The 20,477-nt window shown below is 41.5% G+C and overlaps 1 protein-coding gene across 1 annotated transcript in view; it reads right to left on the bottom strand.

The window, feature by feature from the left end:
* LOC114366683 (low-density lipoprotein receptor-related protein 1B-like) overlaps positions 1–16,807 on the bottom strand; it is a 31,573-nt gene extending 14,766 nt beyond the window's left edge. The window contains exons 1-11 of the mRNA XM_028323626.1: positions 16,794–16,807; positions 13,884–14,031; positions 12,206–12,432; positions 11,008–11,273; positions 10,307–10,507; positions 9,329–9,462; positions 8,583–8,708; positions 7,718–7,864; positions 5,190–5,334; positions 3,266–3,384; positions 2,456–2,690 (exon numbers count right to left, since the gene is read on the bottom strand). Coding sequence (XP_028179427.1) covers positions 2,456–2,690; positions 3,266–3,384; positions 5,190–5,334; positions 7,718–7,864; positions 8,583–8,708; positions 9,329–9,462; positions 10,307–10,507; positions 11,008–11,273; positions 12,206–12,432; positions 13,884–14,031; positions 16,794–16,807 — 1,762 coding nt within the window. The remainder of the gene's footprint in view (positions 1–2,455; positions 2,691–3,265; positions 3,385–5,189; positions 5,335–7,717; positions 7,865–8,582; positions 8,709–9,328; positions 9,463–10,306; positions 10,508–11,007; positions 11,274–12,205; positions 12,433–13,883; positions 14,032–16,793) is intronic.
* Positions 16,808–20,477: the final 3,670 nt, after the last annotated feature.

Raw genomic sequence — 20,477 nt, 5'->3', positions numbered from 1 at the left:
ACATGCCCAGACCATTTGATTACATACTGCACCAGTTGCAGCAGTTCCATGGCTCTGAATGATGAAGTAGAAGACTTATCTCATTGTATCTGCATAAAAAAAGTTGATTTTATCTCTTTTTCACTATTTAACATTGTTGATTCCTATTAATACTAAAAATCTTTATCAAAAACCAAAAATATTGACTCATGGTGTTTCTACACACGATTTTTTCATGTTTTGTTTAAAAATTTTCAAAAAAATTATTTATGTAATGTATTCGTTTTATTTTTGTTTTATTAGCTCAGTAATGAACCCTATATACATGGACAGTAATTAAAATTAAGATTACTTGTTCAATTTCCTAAAAAGTGATCGATGAAATTAGGGTCAATATGACCCGGGGTCATCGTCTTTGAAATTATTTTCACGTCATTGGCGCCGGGTTAAACAAGAAATTCATGTTAATTAATCATCATATTATTATGTGCCGAGTGTCGGGCCAGCTTAAACTCAATCACACAAATCAGTAATGGAAAATCCAAGCCTTCGTTATTTCCTGAAACTACAGAGGCCTCCTTCAAAAGAGCACAATCAACTCGTCATCATCATGACGGGTAATTAACCGAAAACTCAAGACTGTTTTTTGCTTTTCATCAAAATGTTCATGTTAACTTGCAAAAAATGCGTACACATGATTTGCGTTTGAAGGTTTCAACTCGTTAAACATTATATTATTTTTAAATTATTATATTTTGGCGTAAATGCGTTTTAAATGAGGGGATGACTACTTAGTTCTGTATACTCACTTAAAAATATGTATTTTTGGCAGCAGAATAATATTGACTCGTGATTTTTCCAAGTTAGTCTCAACGAGCATGGAAATGCTCTGAAAGGTTTAGATTTCTTTTAAAGCACGAAACTCTAATTAACACAATAAGGTCTACTTTGACATTTATTTGTTTAGACTAATAAATAGTACTTACAAATCGACAAGTAAAAATTAGTGCAAGTACTAATTTAATTAATCTAAACAAATAAAGATAATTTTGATTTTGACATTTTGGTCTTAAGGAGCCTCTACATGTCACATAATCTTTTTACCCTACCAGCGCTTCGACACCAATATTTGGCAAGTGCTGAGGAGAAGCGCCGCAACAAACTCAGTCACCACTGTCTGCAGACTAAAAAAAAAACAATCTAGTAACGTAGACATCTCATGTACGGCTTTGAAGAAGCGGAAATGATTCAGGCATATTCGATCATTATTTTAAATGTTTTTGTGTATACTGTGAAACGTTTTTTGCGGGCATACTAGAAAACTTATTTTCAACCGACTTCAAAAAAAGGAGGAGGTTCTCAATTCGACCCGTATGTTTTTTTTTTTTTTTTTTTTTTTTTTTTTTTGACTCCAAAAAACCTACACTAAAACGTAGAAAAATAATTACTAATTACCTACTTATTTATTAGGACGAATTATTAATATTTATGTAGGTATACCATGATTGATACTTTTGGAGTCGGTGCAGGCAAACTTTACATGTTTCATAATCTTGGCACCGACTCCAGAAGTATCAATCATGGTATACCTACATAAATATTAATAATTCGTCCTAATAAATAAGTAGGTAATTAGTAATTATTTTTCTACGTTTTAGTGTAGGTTTTTTGGAGTCGGTTTTATTTTTTTTTATAAAATTTTACTTATTAGTACAGTTTTTGTTTTTCTTTGTTGACAAGGAAGTACCTAGTCCTACTCATAGGTTTATGCTTATGAATCAGACGTAATCACAATGATAATGATGACATAGAATCTACGATAATATTGTATTGATAGCGTAATTAAGTGTAATTATTTTTCACGTCCATTGTGTGAATTACCGTAATTTAGTTAGGACCAATGAGGTTCAGAAATCGTGGACAATGTTGAGACAAAGTGATCAATGCCCTGAGCACGAACAAATATCATTTTAGTTGTGGCACGGTAATCGTTTCTTTTATATGAAAAACAAAACAGTGCAGCACTGTTACGGTTGAGAAGTGTACGGGTGACTCTTTTTAAGACAAGAGTCATCCGTGCGCGCACCCTTTAATAGGCTAGTTTCCTAAAATTTTTTTAGTCCGTTAATTTTAATGTAAAAAAATATTGGACACATATATTTTTAATTGTCAATCAAGCAAATAATTACAAATTCAAATTCAAATTATTTATTTGCAGAATGTGGTACAAAGTTAAGTGCGTTGAAGTTCCGCGCGACGTCACAGAGTGTTGCACTTTTACGCACTCACTGACGTCATGGGTCTTTTCTTTAGAACTTTGGTACGCTTTACATTTTCATTAGTTTTAAAAAGTGAAAAATACGTGTCGAGTAGTTTTTGATAAGCTAACTGACGGACTAATTAAAACTCTTGCTTTTTTACCCAGGAAACATCCCTATTGGTGCACCGGGCACAGGATAAAATATAAAGCACTCACCGGGCTCACTCGCGGCGTGGCTGGTGCTGCGGTTGTCGAGCGCAGGCGCTCCGGCGGGGGCGTGGTCGGCAGGCGAGGGGGCGTGGTCAGCGGAGGGGGCGTGGCCGGCGGGCGCGGCGTGCGCGCGGCACGCGGCGTCCACGCACGCGCGGCGCTGGCAGCGCTCGCCGCTCCAGCCCGCCGCGCACGTGCACACGGCTGCGCCCGCGCCGCCGCCAGATACGTGACATGTGCCCTAAAGGGAGGAAACGCTTCAGTTACCTTCTAAACTGGCTGACGTTCGTCTCCAAGTCTACCAATGTTTACAGTTAGTGTGAAAAATCGTCCGAAGCGTTAGGTTCAGAAGAAAGGGAGCAGCTGTTCGTCATCTTTCACAGAAATGTGTCTTAATAGTAGTGTGCCAGTGAAAAAGCCAGTCAAGTTTTGGAACCTGAACGTTTAACAAAAATCAATCGTAGTAAGATAGGATTGAAAGTAAGAAAGAAACATTTATTACGATGAACATCACTTAATTAAAGACAAAGAAGGTATACGGAAAAAAAGACAAAAATAGCACATGAATATTACAAGGAAATAAAAAGTGAACTGAGCAGTGCTATCCTGTCGCAACAGCGATGCCCAACGCAACGGGACTCCACTCAGCATACGCCGTGGCCGTGAGGAAGGCCACAACACTGATTTTCAGTGTACCCCACGTCGAGTGGAAGTCACGGACACTAACCACGGATTGACTCGGTTAAACCAATAAAAAATAATATGGCTCCAAAACAATGTAAAAATTGATAGAATAAATGAATGTGTACCACGCACCTGGTTAAGGCAGTAGTCGACGCACTGCGCGGGCTCGCAGCGCGTGACGCCGGCCACGCGCCGGCACACCGCGCCGCCCGCGCACGCCGCCGCGTCCAGGCACTGCGAGCAGCGAGCGCCTGCGGGCACACACGCACGTTACAACCGCTCGCTTGGCTGGCCTGAGGCTGTTTACCTCGTGTAAAGTCTGATTGCCGAGCACGTAGAATTTTGTCCAATGACCCCAAGCTACCTAAACTTATCGCCCGCGCGTAATTATATTGCTGTCGCGCTCGCACACTCACTGCGGACGCCCGTCGCACAGTCGCGACAGCAATATAATTACGCGCGAGCGATAAGGATGGGTAGCTTGAGGTCATTGGACAAAATTCTACGTGCTCGGCGACCAGACTATATGTAGTAAGGGAGAGTCCGCTAATTTGGACCAGTTTTATTCAATCCCATTTTACACATAGTTTTCTTTTGTTTTTGCTAATGTCCATGGTATATAATAAAAGATACATTATTAAACTTACTATTTTATAAGTATTAATTAACATAATTGTTGTATATTTAGCACAAATCAACAAAGTACGAGTTCAGAGCTTCGGTCCAATTTAGCCAACCGGTTCGATAATTTGTACCACAGGGTTACTAAATTGGATTTCAATAAATTTCAAGCCTATAACAAATAAGGCAAAATATTATACGATACATTCTTAACAAATTAGGAAACGAAAAGGAACAGTACTTAATAACATAGACAATCGATATTGTTTTACACGTTATCACGATTTTGAGTACAAGTTTTGTAATTCCAATTATCGTAACGCACACTTGTACCTAATCTACTTTGGCAGTCTTTTGCTTTCATTTATTGTTAGTCAAACATAACTACGCTATTATAACTTCAAAATATGATTTACTGAAAAAAATTTCAAAATCCTTTGGTAAAGTTTCATACAACTTGATGTGGTACAATTTAGCCGACTAGGTGATAGTGCTATTAAAAAATCGGTAAAAAATATAGCTGATAAATACCGAAAAAGGTTTCAAATAATTCTAATCCACACTAATTTACGCTTCTAAATAATATATTAGAAACACCCTGTGATTAAATTTAACAAAATTACAAACTAAACATGTATTGTCAAAAGTTACTTGAAAACAATGAAAAAATACTTTTCAAAATAAAACACTCGTGTTCGTTGTCACGGCAAAAACCACATGGCCGATATTAATTGATTTTAGTTGTGTATCGCTGAGTGTTGCAATTACAGACATTCAATAAATACTTTACGAAATATGAGGGTGGTACAATTTACGCGGCGGTACAATATACCGAACTCTCCCCTATGTTTTTCATTACGATCGATACACAGGTGTCATAAATTTAATACCTCAATAGTACGAACGTACTTTTACAGGACTATTTATTAACAATTCTTGTTTCCATCGCTGCAACTCCTGTGTAGTCAAAACCTACAACTTGACGACTAATAAAAATCGAACCAGTGAAGATCAAATTAATCAGCAGAACATAAGAGTTCGAAGTTAAGGTTCGACTTCCCTCCAGTGCCTGTGCAAAGCAAATGACAGGTCACAAAACTAAGTATTAATAACCTAAAGATAATACACCACGGTCAGTAAGCATCAATTATAGGGACCTATCTTGTAAGCTATGTCCACATGCAAATTAACACATAGTCATAAAACTATGTTTTTTTTCCCACAAACCCGATACACAACATAATAGGCAAAGCGATAAGATTTACGGGGAAGCGCTGGACACAGGCCGCTACCAATTGATCAACGTAGAGAGCATTGGGGGAGGCCTATGTTCAGCAGTGGACGTCCTATGGCTGAAATGATGATGATGATGATCNGACTTGGCTAGTTTTTTACAGAATGTTTTTAGTGGGATAAGATTTACAGAATGACTCACCGGTGTATCCTGGCGCGCAGACGCAGAGCGGCGCGCCGCGCACCACGTGGCAGGTGCCTCCATTGTGGCAGCGCGTCGCGCTGCACGCTTCGATCGTCGGCGCCGTCTCGCAACGTGGGCCCGAGTAGCCGCCGAAGCAATCGCACTGCACAAGCATGATACTCAAAGTCAACATTTCTTCATTTGTGTAGACCAGTGTTTTTCAACCTTTTTCTGACAAGACCCCCGACCGTTCGCTTTTTTTTATGCATTTTATAATGTTACAAAGATGTTTCAGGGTCCAAATACGAGGTAGTTTTTACGACCTCTCGCGACTCCCTTAAAGAGACCCACAGGTTGAGAAATACTGGTGTAGACTTTTTAAAATAGTGCTTACAATACGTGGTTATGCAAAAGAAAGTCATGAATTCATGATATTACTGATGTTGAATGATTTTATTTTAACCAATGTTGAATGTTTTATTTTAACCAATAAGGGCTGCCATATTTGTGCTCACCAGTTGATATCTGGGGGCACGGCAGTGCCCCCACCAAGTCGAGCAAAAAAGCGGCACGGCCGTACCATCCTTTTCTCGAAGCAATTCAGGCCATTTTCGACCGCCTGTAACTTCGTTGTGGATAAAACTAGAAGGCTGAATTTTCATTAGCTATGCAGGCATTGTAAAGACACGGTATATTTAAAATTTCATTCAATTTGAACCAGTAGTTTAAGAATTATAACGGGTCAAAGTTACTTAATTTTGTCACTCACTGACTGACTCACTGACTCACTGACTCACCGATCATCAAAACTCTAAGGCACTTCTAGCAGACCTAGAAGCTTCAAATTTGGAATATAAGTAGTGTTTGGTGTATGAATCAAGGAAAAACTAAAATATTTGGGGGCACGGTAGTGCAACCGCCAAGTCGAGTAAATCCCATCAAAAACAATACTTGTCAAAAAAACCAAGTCTCGCAACTCAGTTGTTCTACGGTAAAAAGTTGTGAGATCCATGTAATACCAAGTCCAGGCCAGGAAATCTTTAACGTTTTACATAAATATATTGACTTGGCCATCGCATGAAAACACGTGTAAATTAAATTATTTAGTGCGATGGCCAAGTCAATAATTTATGTAAAACGTTAAAGATTTCCTGGCCTGGACTTGGTATTACATGGATCTCACAACTTTTTACCGTAGAACAACTGAGTTGCGAGACTTGGTTTTTTTGACAAGTATTGTTTTTGATGGGATTACAGTTGTCCAACACTGAACCGTCCCAGGTATAATATGGGCGCTACTATCGACACTGAATTATTAGTTCCGATTTTTGCCACTTGACGTTTCAGAATCGTTCAACTATGTATATTGGTAAGTGACGAGACAATAGTAACATCAATGTGGTGAGTGCAAGCAAATACGTTTCTGCTTCAGCGTTCTTCAGTTGGTACTACTATCTTAAACACTTTTAACTGCCTAGCTCGCATCAATACTTATGATTATAATTTGTATGTTTGAAAGACTAGCTGAAAATAGAGACTGAGTTTCTTGCGCAGCTTCTTCTCAGCATTGGCCCATTTATGGTCTCGAAGCAGTGGTAGGGTTAATACTGGGACGTGTAAAAGTGCTTTTTCAAAGCCTATTTGCAAAAATAAATGAGTTTTATACTAGAGTGATAAGGCATTAATCAGTCGTCATTATGAATCAGACAATGAGGGTTTTCGCGTATGAAAGATCCGCTAGATAGCGGGACGTGGATGTGGGGTCTGACTGCTGCGTGATTGGTGGATTTTGACATATTTATTTATTTATTAGGTACACCAACAAAGTCACATACATAATACAGTTCATACATTTATTATAGTATCTGTCAATGTCACGTCAAAAATAACCAATCATGTAGCATTTGGACCTCGGTTCTACGTATTGCCAGGCCTGTTCATCTCCGCGAGTTTACATCGAAAACAAAACACGCACGATGGCCCACCTACAGGATACTATTCGACAAGGCCTCACATACGAGCGAACATTGACTCACGCACGCGTATTCTTGTGTATGATGGAAGAAAATAAAGAAAATGGTGTACTAAATACTTAAAATACTGTGCAATATAACTGCCTAAATAATAATAAAAACACAGAATGTACTTTTTTAAGTTGCCTCAAGACACTGAGAGGTAAATAAGTAGTTAATATTATTCATGATAATTCATGCTAAATCATGTATTTCCTCCGCCTTTTTCCGCAGTTTGGCACCTCACGTCACATCATTTTACCGAAGTCAGCCCTATAGCTTCGGCGCAGTGCCGATCACTGACGTTTGTCAACAAAATGGTGCTTGACTCTTGAGACAGGCTAAATTACACCATATTGTTAATGGCATTGAGCATACATTTATTTAAATACCTTCGCGAAGTAAAACTTCTGTACGTAGTACTTATTATTATTCTGTGGTATTGCCATCTGGCGGATTTTTCATACGCGAAAACCCTCATTATCTGCGTTTGCGTCAAACTTCCTCAACGGCAGGTTAGTCAGTGAGCCTTACCTTGAGCGGCGGCGGGGCGGTGGCGTTGGGCGGCTGCGGCGCGGGGTCGAGGTAGCAGCGGCCGCGGTGCGCACAGTGCCGCGCACAGCGGAAGTGCTGGCACTGTGCGCCGCCGTACAGCGGCGGGCACGAGCACGCCTCCACGCCCTGGAGGCGAAGTTGTTAAAATCAACTGTAGTTCTTACAAAGTATAAAAAATATTTTGTTTTATTTTTTCACGCCTGTATTTCTAGAACTAAACTAAAACTTTGAAGTTCAAGTTTGTCCTGGGTAAAGTTAAACTGTCATTGGACCTGCAACGAAATGGTTGGATTTTTATTGACGGTCAATCTGTAGATCCAGGCTACACAGGAGTTCCACGGACCGGCAAACTTAGCGCGAACGGGTAGTATAATAAAGCCAGAGCCCCGATTACGGTAATTTTCAACCGACTTCAAAAAAAAGGAGGAGGTTCTCAATTCGACCCGTATGTTTTTTTTTTTTCTATGTTTGTTACGCGATAACTCCGCCAATTATGAACCGATTTGAACAAATCTTTTTTCGGCGTATAGGTAATACCTCAAGGGTGGTCCCATTTAAATTTAATAATAGAAAAAAAAACCCCAAGGGTGGAAAATTGGGGATGAACTTTTTTATACGCAATATCTCCGCCGATTATAAATCAATTTGAACGATTATTTTTTTGTTGAATAGGTATTATCAAAAGGGTGGTTTCATGCGAATTTGAAGAAAATATTTCACCCCCAAGGGTGGAAAATTGGGGATGAACTTTTTTATACGCAATTTTTAGTTTTTAAGCTTATTGTAAAAGTTTAAAGAGTAAGAAATGGAGGACAGGAGACTGGCCCCAGTCATTGGTACTCACCTCACTGTCGAGGACGCACTTGCCGAGCCCGCAGGCCAGCGAGCACGAGCCGTTGGAGCGGGCCCCGCCCTCTCCGCCCCCGCCTTCCAGCAGGAGGCGATCGAACGGAGAGGAGACGCATTTCTTCTGCAAGGGAAACAATTGAATTACAGATTAATGACATTGTCATTAATAATGAATTATTGAATTCATTATTACAAATACAATATTCAAATGTAGTGAACGTGGAGAAACTACACATCTTTTCGTCCGAAATACCTCAGTGCCTATAGACTTTCGTCTATCTACTACTACCAGTCTTGTCGGTCAGTCGGTCTACTACCAGTGTGTTACCAGTTATGATATAAGGCTCAGAAACGTGGCCTCTCACTATAGGCTTTCTAAATAAGCTCAAAGTTACACAGCGTGCTATGGAGAGGGCTCTATGTTTCTTTACGAGATTGAATCAAAAATAGCCCGATGGATTAGCAAGCTAAAGTGGAAATGCGCAGGACACATTGTACGCAAAACTGACGGCCGATGGGGCAGCAAGGTTCTGGAGTGGAGGCCACGTACCGGAAATCTCAACATAAAACGTTCACCCACAAGGTGGACTAAAGATCTCATAAAGATAGCAGAAAGGCGCTGGATGTAGGCCGCTATCAACAGGCCATTAAGGAAATCATTGGAGGCCTATGTTCAGCAGTGGACGTCCTGTGGCTGAAATGTTAATGGTGAATGTGGGGGGTGTGTGACAGGGCACTGACCTCGGGCCCTTCGCTAGAAGGTTGCAGGCCGTCGGGGCACAGGCAGGCGAAGCCGCGCGCGCCCCGCACGCATAACGCGCTCGGATCGCACAGCTCGCCGCCGTCTGCGCGGGCGCACGGGTTCGCGGGCTCGTCTGCAACACAAGTGACTTGTGCTTCATCTACTTATACGTTAAAATAAATTGTATTGTTTTTAAGTTTCGTTAACTCCTCATGGTATGTACTATAGCGCTTAAATAGCTGAGACCGTGCGTAAGGTAGGTATGATGGGAGCAGCACGAGTGATTTTAACGTATTATGACGTGACAGAGCATACAAATCTGACGTCACACATATTTGACGTAACAAAAAACACCCTCCCATGTCGCTCCCGTACTTCAGATACTGACTCAGTTAAGTGCTACAGTTATAAATACATTTGTGTTATGAGTGAGTTCACAACAACAACAAGAGTCTACTGACGGTAGATTTCGAACTCGTATTTGTCGGAACTATACTTACGAGCAAAAGTTCAGTATGGAATCACCCCCTTGTGTTTTGTTCCGAGCGATCTTACGAACTGAATGACTATGCATGTATCTGTGGTATCAATGTAAAGTTTATAATATGGTACCATTTTTATTTGTTTTCTATTAGTCATTTAGTTTTTGTGATCGCTCGAATCAAATAGGGTGATTCCATATTTTTGTTCGCGAGTGTAGATTCGGCCAGTTCAATAACGACAGTATTGAGCTGTTGTCGTTTTATATTGATCATGGTCTTCGCGTGTTATGTAGTGTGTACCTACCTTTGGGTCGCTCCACGAGCAGCGCCAGGCCGGTGACGTGCGTGCGGTCGTGGCGCGGCACGGGCGCGGGCGCGGGTGACGTAGAGACGCGCGGGCGGCGCGGCAGGCGGGCCAGGCCGCGCGCGCCGCCGCACCACGCCCACTCCTCCCACACCACCAGGCGGGCACATGTAGTGTAGTGTAGTGTGTACCTGCAGGTCGCTCCATGAGCAGCGCCAGGCCGGTGACGTGCGTGCGGTCGTGGCGCGGCACGGGCGCGGGCGCGGGTGACGTAGAGACGCGCGGGCGGCGCGGCAGGCGGGCCAGGCCGCGCGCGCCGCCGCACCACGCCCACTCCTCCCACACCACCAGGCGGGCGCACGCGCGCACGCTCACCGCCGCCGCCGACAGCTCTGCGCATGAATACACAACAGACTCATTTTAATTTGTTCAAACATAATGTCGCAACAAAATAAAACAAACGAAGGCCTACGATGACTTTTTGTACAAATTATGTTCGTGCGTTCGTACAGGTTCATACCGATACAATCGCAATGCTATCGTAACCCACAAATACCCACCCACCACATAAACATCCATGATGCAGATGCGATACTGTCACACTTCTGTGATCGCTACAGTTGCCACGCCACCCTCTGTCCGTTCTCTCCCCGATGTCGTTCAATACGGTCACGTGCTTGCATCAATACAGTTGCGATGCTGTAGCGCGTTAGTAGCACGTTGACGTCACTTCTAATCGCGTTGCGAATGTGACTAACGTGCGTCAGTACAAAAAGTCGATATGGGCGAGAGGCCTTACTGTATACATTTAGACAATACCTGTTCACACAGTTTTTTCTCAACGAACACTTTGTAAGTAGCAAAAATTGGCAAAAGTTCTAGTATCACTGACCGTCTCGCTCGTAGTGCGGCACGGGCGGCGCGCGAGGCACGCGCAGCGCGAAGGCGGCCACGAGCGCGCGCGCGCTGCCGTCCAGCCGCACGCTCTCCAGCGTGTCGTAGTACGCGTCCACGAAGTACAGCCGCGCGCCCGCCGCGTGCAGCGCCAGCGCCGACACCCGGCGCGCGCGCCGCCGCACCACCCAGCGCGCGGCGCTGCCGTCGCCCGCTGCCGTCATGATGCCGGGCGTGGAGCCGCGGTCCGACCAGAACAGTTGGCTGCGAGACGAAATCAAGCAGGTCTCATGTATGTGAGATTTACGCCCGTATTCACAAACATTACTATTAGGTCTTAGGCGGTTATCACACTGCGCCGCGATTTTCATATAAAAATCACGCGCGCGGACGCGTTGTCAGTGTGAAGTGCCGCGCGTGTTTTCTGTACAAACTGAGGTACTTGCATACAAATCTGTCGCCCCGCGCTCCGCGCGCGGCGCAATGTGATAACTGCCTTACAGTGCACGTGGACCCACAGGGTGACACACGAACCAATCACAGAGGTCTATTCAACGCTGTGCGTTCGATTTGCTGCTTCACTTAAGCAAGCATCGTTTGTAAATATCTACGGATGTTAGTTAATTATTAATGTAATACCTGTATTGTAATGTTCATAATGTAATGTCAGTGGCTCGTGCCAAAAGATTTACCTGAGAAATTAAAAATTTGACAAAAAATACTAAGTAAAGAAATCAGTTGAAACACAACTTCAATAGGAAGGCTAAAATTATTTAATGCATAATATTAGCTAGTGGTCGACAAATACTTCGTTCAACAGAAGTTGACGTCTCACAAAAACATAATATACAAGAGCTGAAGCCAAGTGATAGGTAAGGACCGCAGAGAAAAAAAACATTTACGAAAACTTAGCTACGAAAGTGGATAAAATATTAATTAATTAGTAACCCTAACCTAACCATTTTCGTAGCTGGTTATGAAACATGGTTACAAAAACGACAAGTAAATTCCATTTTCATAACTGGTTATCAAACAAAAAACAAAGTCATGTTCGTAGTTGGTTATCTAATTTCAGTTACGAACGTGGACTAAAGGGATTCCATCCCCATATGTATGATCCTCTCCTCACCTGTCAGCTGGCTTCGGCTTGACACCTTACATAAAACAGCCTGTATAACAATACCGCGCTTGCTCACCCAGTGTCAGGATGTATCACAATATCATCGGGCTCGGCCTGGTCGTGCGCGTGCAGCGTGGCGCGTCGTGCGGCGTGCAGCGTGGCCACCGACACGCCGCCGCGCGCGCCCGCCGCCCACGCGCCGCGCCAGCCCGCCGGCCGCGCGCGCGTCCACACCCACGACCAGTACAGTCGTCGTGTGCGGGCGTCGATGGCCAGCCCGCGGATGCTCGCGCCGCCAGGGATCTAAGCAAGACACAACGGTTCAAAACTTCTATGCTTCTCAAATTACCTAAGGCAATTGTCACATTGCACCGCGTTCTGTCGCGTAGCGCGAGGTTATGGTGATTATCCCACTGCACCGCGCTCCGCTGCAGTACGCGAGTGCCTCAGTAAAGAGAGAGAAGAAAGTGGTGAAAAACGAAAATGTAACCGAAAACTTGATTCTGAAAAATAACGTTATGAATACCGGTTTTGACTAACGAAAATGACATTATTTCGTTCTCATGTATAGCCTGACCAGGAACATAAAAACCCTCGCCATGTTGCGGAAAATTAATGGTACTAATTTCTTTTAATGGCAACAGTAACTGAAAACTTCATTGACATGTCACCTTGCATGTCAGTCTATTGCTGTCAAAGTGTAAACAAACTTTATTTTAAATGTGCGCAATTGATTTTGTGAATTAAATTGCTAAAATCTTTTTATAGTCGTGAAAGAAAAGTGGTTCACAATGTGTTAAAGTATTTGTCGAAGAGAAATACTAAGGGTTCGGACAATATTTTCATTGAATAATGTTTCCGACAAAGGTTGTCAAATTGACTGACATGTTTATCGTATAGTACAGTCAACTATGAAAATTAGCTGTGGTTTGTTTCAACTACCTATTTTAAAGTTTTTTGTCACTTTGTAAGTATTGAATTTTATGGAATTGGGAAAGAAGTACCGAGTTTGAAGCGTTCATGAGCAGACATTGTAGTTGAATATTCAAGTTCAGAATTTGATTATTGATGAATAATAATAAAATCCTACTTGCTCGATTGATGGTTTCATTTAATTTATTTAAACCCGTTTACCTATAATAATACGTTTTTGTTAATTTATGAAAATATTAAATAAGCCTATAATCCTGAATCCTGATACATAAAGTTAGCCTATTAATTTAATACAGGTACGACTGTACCCAGTGTTGCATTATCAAATGCAATTGAAGCGCCTCTAAGCCAGGGTTTTTATGTTCCTGGTCAGGCTATACTTAAGGCTATAACGGTTTGAAAAATAAACCGGTATCCGAGCCTTGATAAAAAGTTATAACCATCGAAATCTGCTGTGCATGGAATTGTGCAAGTTTTAACCGAAGAGATACAAGCTAACAGATTCTTGTTCATCGTTCCCATTACTGCAAGCTTGTGATTGATCAGTGAAGTTGGAACAGGTCCCAACCATAGTAAATACAAATGAGTAGGTCATCTTCATAGAAACGCACCGAGCGCGGTTTGTATGTAAGCGCACGCCAATACGTATGCGGCGCGCACGCACACTCTGACAAAATTCGGGGCAACTGACCGCTAATCAACGCTAAATTATTTCACATACAAACCGCGCTCGGGCGTTTCTACGAAGATGACCTACTCATTTGTATTTACTCTGTCCCAACGAAGCACTATGCTGTGGAAGCGTTAGGACAATGACTCACGAGTGTCAACGCGGGTAGCAGTTCAGCGCGCGCGGGCGGCGCGGGCTGCGTGAGCGCGGCGCGGCGCAGGCGGCCGGCGCCGTCGCCCCACCACACCCACGCGGTGCCGTTGACCCACAGCGTGGCCAGCGCCGACACCTCCGAGAAGCTGGGACATCCACATTATTCATTATGCTGTTTATTTATTTATTAGGTCTATAGTCTGGTCCGGGAGCACGTAGAATTTTGTCCAATGACCCCAAGCTACCCATCCTTATCGCTCGCGCGTAATTATATTGCTGTCGCGACTGTGGGACGGGCGCCCGCAGTGAGTGTGCGAGCGTGTCAACAACATAATTACGTGCGAGCAATAAAGATGGGTAGCTTGGGGTCATTGGACAATATTCTACGTGCTCCCGGACCAGACTATACCAACATTGTTACATAACAACATGTGTACTTAAAATAACAAATATGAACAAAGTTACAGTGCAACAACAATTACAGGCTGACACAACATGCCAATGCAGTTTGTTCTGTTCGTTCGTTTCAGCCGAATGACGTCTACTGTTGGACAAAGGCCTCAAGATTTCCACAGCGACCGGTCTTGCATCCTGGCATCTTCCGCGACCTCCACCAGATCGTCAGTCCAACTAGTAGGGGAGGACCTGCCCACAATACGTCTTCCAGCCAGTGGTCGCCACTCTAGAACTTTTCTGCCCCAGCGGCCATCAGCTCTGCGAGTTATGTGCTCCGTCCACTGTCACTTGATTTTAGCGATTTTGAGGGCTATGCCATGCCAGTCACTTAGGATCTCATTTCTGTTTCGATCACGCAAAGAAACTCCGAGTATAGCATGCTCCATTGCCCTTGAGCCTATACTGTTCAATCGCTCCAAAAATGAAAAAGTATGCGATTATTTTTACAAAACATTTACAAAAGATAATTAAGTATTACATTTAACACTTCAAAGTGGCCTGGCCTGGCGTCAGTCTGGTCAAATTCAAATTTCAAATTCAAAATACGTTTATTGTGAACCATAGTTACATAGGTTGTCAAAATTTGACCCATTATACCATTTATACCCATTTATAAATTAAGGCTTGGTATTTCTGCTAAAGTAGGTATTTCGCGCTGTCAAAATCTGCGCGCGCAATACTTCGTCGAAGACAGCGCGCCAAAGAGCTCTCGCGGCTACACAGTATAGAAATACGCAGTTGGTTAAGTTAGGTTGACTTCCTTCCGTTCAAGCGTCACACTCACAGCACTTTCTAATACAAATCATATCCAAGTGATACAAATTAAAACAACTTTCAAAATTTTTGGGAATATATTTTAGAATCGAATAAATATAGAATATAACTGCCAAAGTAAACACGGTTCACGGTTCGGCGTCACCCGACCTTCCGGAAGTTCCGCGCCGGCTAAAATAATAATTTCAAGATTACGTCACCCGACCTATCGGTAGATCCTCGGGAGCTTGAACGATTGGAAAAACATTTTATGATCAGTTACTCGTAGTAGCGATTATTTAGAGCTTGGATAATAAATTATAGTTGTTGCAATTCATAACTATACATATAGAACAACCCACTTTTAATATTGCCCAGGATGCATGTTGCAACATAAATATAACAGATAAATTGTTAAAATTAAATAACAATAAAATTGAAAATTTTGATTTAGAGTACCTTAGAAATTATAAACAGTATTCAAACTTTATTGTAAACAAAACAGAAGAAATTATCAATCAACCACATTTTATAAAATATAACACACATTATTCAATATTTACCATAGTCATACTCGCCATTGTTATATGTTTTATAGTTTTTAAGATCTTTATTTTTGTAAAAACCCGCCGCAGCATCCTAAACTCATTAAAAACAAGAAAAAACGTAGAATTACAAGAAATTAATGATATTGCTTTAGAAACCCTCACTGAGGTAACACCCAAGGAAGCAACCTCAAAACAGGTTAGCTCTCCCAGATTGAGGGAAATAGTTTAAAATAAATTTCCTTAAACTTCGGGTTCTATTCCCGAAGTTTCTTTTTCCCCGGGGGCGAAAGTAGTCTAGTCTAGACGAGTCGCGTAAAAGTTTAGAGTAAATTAGATCGCGTCGGAGAGTGTTACAGAAGCGCCACACTTATCGGCGCATTCCTAGCCCCTAGCCCAGTGGTTCTTAACCTTTAAATCATGAGGGACCATTTTACCAAATTTCTGTCTTGTCAGGGACCACCTCATAATCATAATCGGTCTAAAGTGAACCATTTTGACTGCAAAAATCAGTTTAAAGTGGTTTTGACTAAGGCGTGCAAGTGCACTTCGTGGACCACTTGGAATGCCTCCAGGGACCACCAGTGGTCCGCGGACCACCGGTTAAGAACCACTGCCTAGCTCTGCCCCTAGCCGGTTTGAATACGTGACGTTTTCGGAATTCGTATTGGATGCATTTCACCGGTTCACACGGTTTCACAGTCTACTAGATGCTAGAATCGGATTGTTTTGAAGACAGTTTTGGAATCTGCAAACGTTAGGGATCGGAGCGTTTTTGTGTAGCTTTGTACTTTTGCATCGCATCACCATCGTCAGTTTGTTTAACTTTAAGGGTGGGTTGCACCATCTTATTTTGACAGTAACTATGACGTTAAACGGTGCTTTTTGTATGGAGTTTGACAGATTTTTGACGTTTGTCATAGTTAAAGTAGATGGTGCAACCAAGCCTAAGTAACCCTAGCTCTCTAATTTATCAGAGACAAACATAACATATTTTATACAACAGAAAGGAAATATTTTTTATGAAATGTAAGGATTTTCATTAATCGGTTCAAGAAAATTCTATTTTGATAAAAATATAATACAAATATAACAGAAACCCTAAGCTATCGGAGCGCGAGCGCTCCTAGGAGTATCTCTACCTACCTACTAACCTTCCACCACCCATTAGGCAAGCTATGACCAAGTTTACTTTTAAAAGTAAACTTAAAAAGCACATACTGGCATTCCAAAAAATCTCTAATGGCCAGGTGTAGTCGACCCCTCTAATTTGACATTATTTATAATACTGACCTGCTAATCCTATTCCTGACATTTAATTTACATAATTTAATATATCATTTTGACATTAAACTAATTTTCACTTTTTATTTATTTAATTTTTCCTTATCATTTGTGTTTTAATGCCCCTGCGAATTGCTGCGGCGATTACCGCCGCTCTCCACTTTCGTCGGCCGCCGTCTGAAAGGCATTAGCTTGTGACACATGCTGAGACGGAGACCTTTTGCTGCCGCAACTCTGCTCACATTATTTCATTTCTCATTGTTATTTATTTTATTTTTTTTATTTTTGAATGTGCATGTTCAATATTGTATTATGTTATTTTGTCGAACTATGTATGTGACTTTGTGTGCAGCAAATAAATGCTTACTTACTTACTCTAAGCTGTTGCATTTCCAGCTAAGCTTGGAGTACTTTGAATTAAGAAGGGATTAGATGTAGTTTTTATGATACTACGTGATAATTTTAGTAACATGAATAGAGCTTGACTTCACTTGTGTTATATTTTATTGTACTTAGGTATTTGACATATTTGCAGCGGAGTTTCAACGTTCTTATGTGGCGACATCTTCGACACGTCACTACAGTCATTAACCAATAGATGGCGTTGACTTCTACCTTACTATGGCACACGCCACCGCGCCTCCAAATCTGCATCGCGATGTCAAAGTTTCTGCCAAAACTAGCATATTAAATACCTTGGTGCCCGATCATAGCACCCGTTCGGAAGGAAACAATTCCACCTTAGCTTCCATCTTGTGGATGACCCATCAAATCCCACACTTAGATACAAAAAACTAGTTGATAACTTTGGGCATAGAGCCTTGTCGTTATCTACTTTTACTATTATACATTGATACACTGCAGATACGTTACAATATCAATCCTATATCCACTCTGTGCGATGACCGTAAAACTGTGAGAGCAAATGCGATTTCGTCTGCGAATGTAACAGACTCCGCCATATTGGCACGGCCGCTCGACACGTTTCCATTGCTTCTCTCAATAGGTGTTTTCGGAATCGGTATTGGGTGCATCCGACGCTTTCCACGTGGCTTCATTTCTGTTCTGCTGTTTTAAGCGTACCTAAAGCGCTTTTTAATCGCTAATAAGCTACATGCAACATAACTTGCTAAGAATGGACTGAAAATTTAATTATGACTCTTTTAGCCAAATAATATCTTTCAAAGAGAATATTTACTGCTTCTGACAACCTTATGCGGACAGGATAATCTACACTAATATTATAAANCGCACCCATTCTCAAACCTCATGTCTCAGCGTTCGTAATTGAAACAAAAGCGTTCTCGGACGCTGCGAGCGTAGTCTAGTCTAGACGAGTCGCGTAAAAGTTTAGAGTAAATTAGATCGCGTCGGAGAGTGTAACAGAAGCGCCACACTTATCGGCGCATTCCTAGCCCCTAGCCCAGTGGTTCTTAACCTTTAAATCATGAGGGACCATTTTACCAAATTTCTGTCTTGTCAGGGACCACCTCATAATCATAATCGGTCTAAAGTGAACCATTTTGACTGCAAAAATCAGTTTAAAGTGGTTTTGACTAAGGCGTGCAAGTGCACTTCGTGGACCACTTGGAATGCCTCCAGGGACCACCAGTGGTCCGCGGACCGGTTAAGAACCACTGCCCTAGCCCCTAGCTCTGCCCCTAGCCGCTTTGAATACGTGACGCTTTCGGAATTCGTATTGGATGCATTTCTCCGGTTCTGACGGTTTCACAGTCTACTAGATGTTAGACTCGGGTTGTTTGGAAGACAGTTTTGGAATCTGCACATGTTAGGGGTCGGAGCGTTTTTGTGTAGCTTTGTGCTTTTGCATCATCATCGTCAGGTCGTTCAGTTCTCTAAGCAGCCTTAGCTCTCTAATTTGTCAGAGACAACCATAACATAAATCTACACCAATATTATAAAGAGAAAAACTTTTTTTGTTTGTTTGTTTGTTTGTTTGGTTGTAATGAATAGGCTCAAAAACTACTGGACCGTTTTTAAAAATTCTTATACCATTCGAAAGCTACATTATCCACGAGTAACATAGGCTAAATTTTATTTTATAAAAAATAGGGTTCCATATAATATTTGGGTTTTTCGGACACAAGGTGTAAATGTAGTCCACGCGGGCGAAGTCGCGGGTGGAAAGCTAGTACAAAATAAAGGAAAACATGTTTATAAAATGTAGTAAGGATTTTAATTAATAGGTCCAAGAAAATTATATTTTGATAAAAATAAAATACTAATATTATAACAGAAACCCTAAGCTATCGGAGCGCTCCTACGAGTATCTTTAAGCTGTAGCATTTCCAGCTAAGCTTGGAGTAGAAGTAGATTTTAGGGATTAGTTCTAGTTTTTATGCTACTACGTGATTATTTTAGTAACATGAATAGAGCTTGACTTTCCTTGTGTTATATTTGATTGTACATACTTATTGTTAGAGGCCGGTAGATCTATTTTCATAAATAAAACACTGTATATTCAACTTTCACATTATATTGCCTAGTTTTAATACAATTCATTGCTTAGTCGTCTGAGTCGTCTCTGCCCGTCCCTATCTAACGTTTGCTCGTGTGACATTTACATTAACTACGTCAATGTCACTATGACAGCAGCTCATTGGCTATAACGATACCGTTATTTTAACGTTTTAGATTTTTCACAATTAACATTATGACATTACTTGCAGCAGAGTTTCAGCATTCTTACATACAAAAACTTGTCGATAACTTTGTTTATAGAGCCTTGTCGTTATCTACTTTTACTGTTATACATTGATACACTGCAGATACGTTACAATATCAATCCTATATCCACTGTGTGCGATGACCGTACAACTGTGAGAGCAAATGCGATTTCGTCTGCGAATGTAACAGACTCCGCCATATTGGCACGGCCGCTCGACACGTTTCCATTGCTTCTCTCAATAGGTTTTTCGGAATCGGTATTGGGTGCATCCGACGCTTTCCACGTGGCTCTTGGACGTGGCTTAATCACTACATAGCATAAAACAAAGTCGCTTTCCGCTGTCTGACCCTATGCTAAATGCTTAGATATTTAAAACTACGCAACGGATTTTGATACTGATTTTTTAATGGATACTTAGTATATTCTGCTGTTTTAAGCGCATCTAAAGCGCTTTTTAGCGACATACATTCAACATAAATTGCTAATAATGGATGGAAAATTTAATTATTGACTCTTTTAGCCAAATAAAATCTTTCATACGAGTAGAGAATATAAACTGCTTCTGACTAGCTTATGCGGGCGAGATACATTTATACATTATTTATCAAGATAAATACTGCGGCTTTTGTGTAGTTATTGTACTTGTAATAGGCACTATTTCGAATAAGTAATTGTCTGTACACTGTGGCATCTCATGTCATTCTATTATGGCATATTTTGCGGCAAAATTGTGCAGTCTGATATAACTTCGACTTTAACGTGTTTTATGTTTGACTATACGATATAACCACCTTGTCACGTGTCATACCGACATCTGACCACCGCCGAGTGTCTAGCACAATCATGTTCTCAGTTGACGAACAAA

Source organism: Ostrinia furnacalis, unplaced genomic scaffold, assembly GCF_004193835.3.
Source record: "Ostrinia furnacalis isolate ACB-3 unplaced genomic scaffold, ASM419383v2 OfSCF0661, whole genome shotgun sequence".
In the NCBI taxonomy this organism is placed as follows: domain Eukaryota; kingdom Metazoa; phylum Arthropoda; class Insecta; order Lepidoptera; family Crambidae; genus Ostrinia; species Ostrinia furnacalis.
The sequence above is the reverse complement of the archived record's forward strand: the minus strand, read 5'-3'. Positions and strand labels throughout refer to the sequence as shown.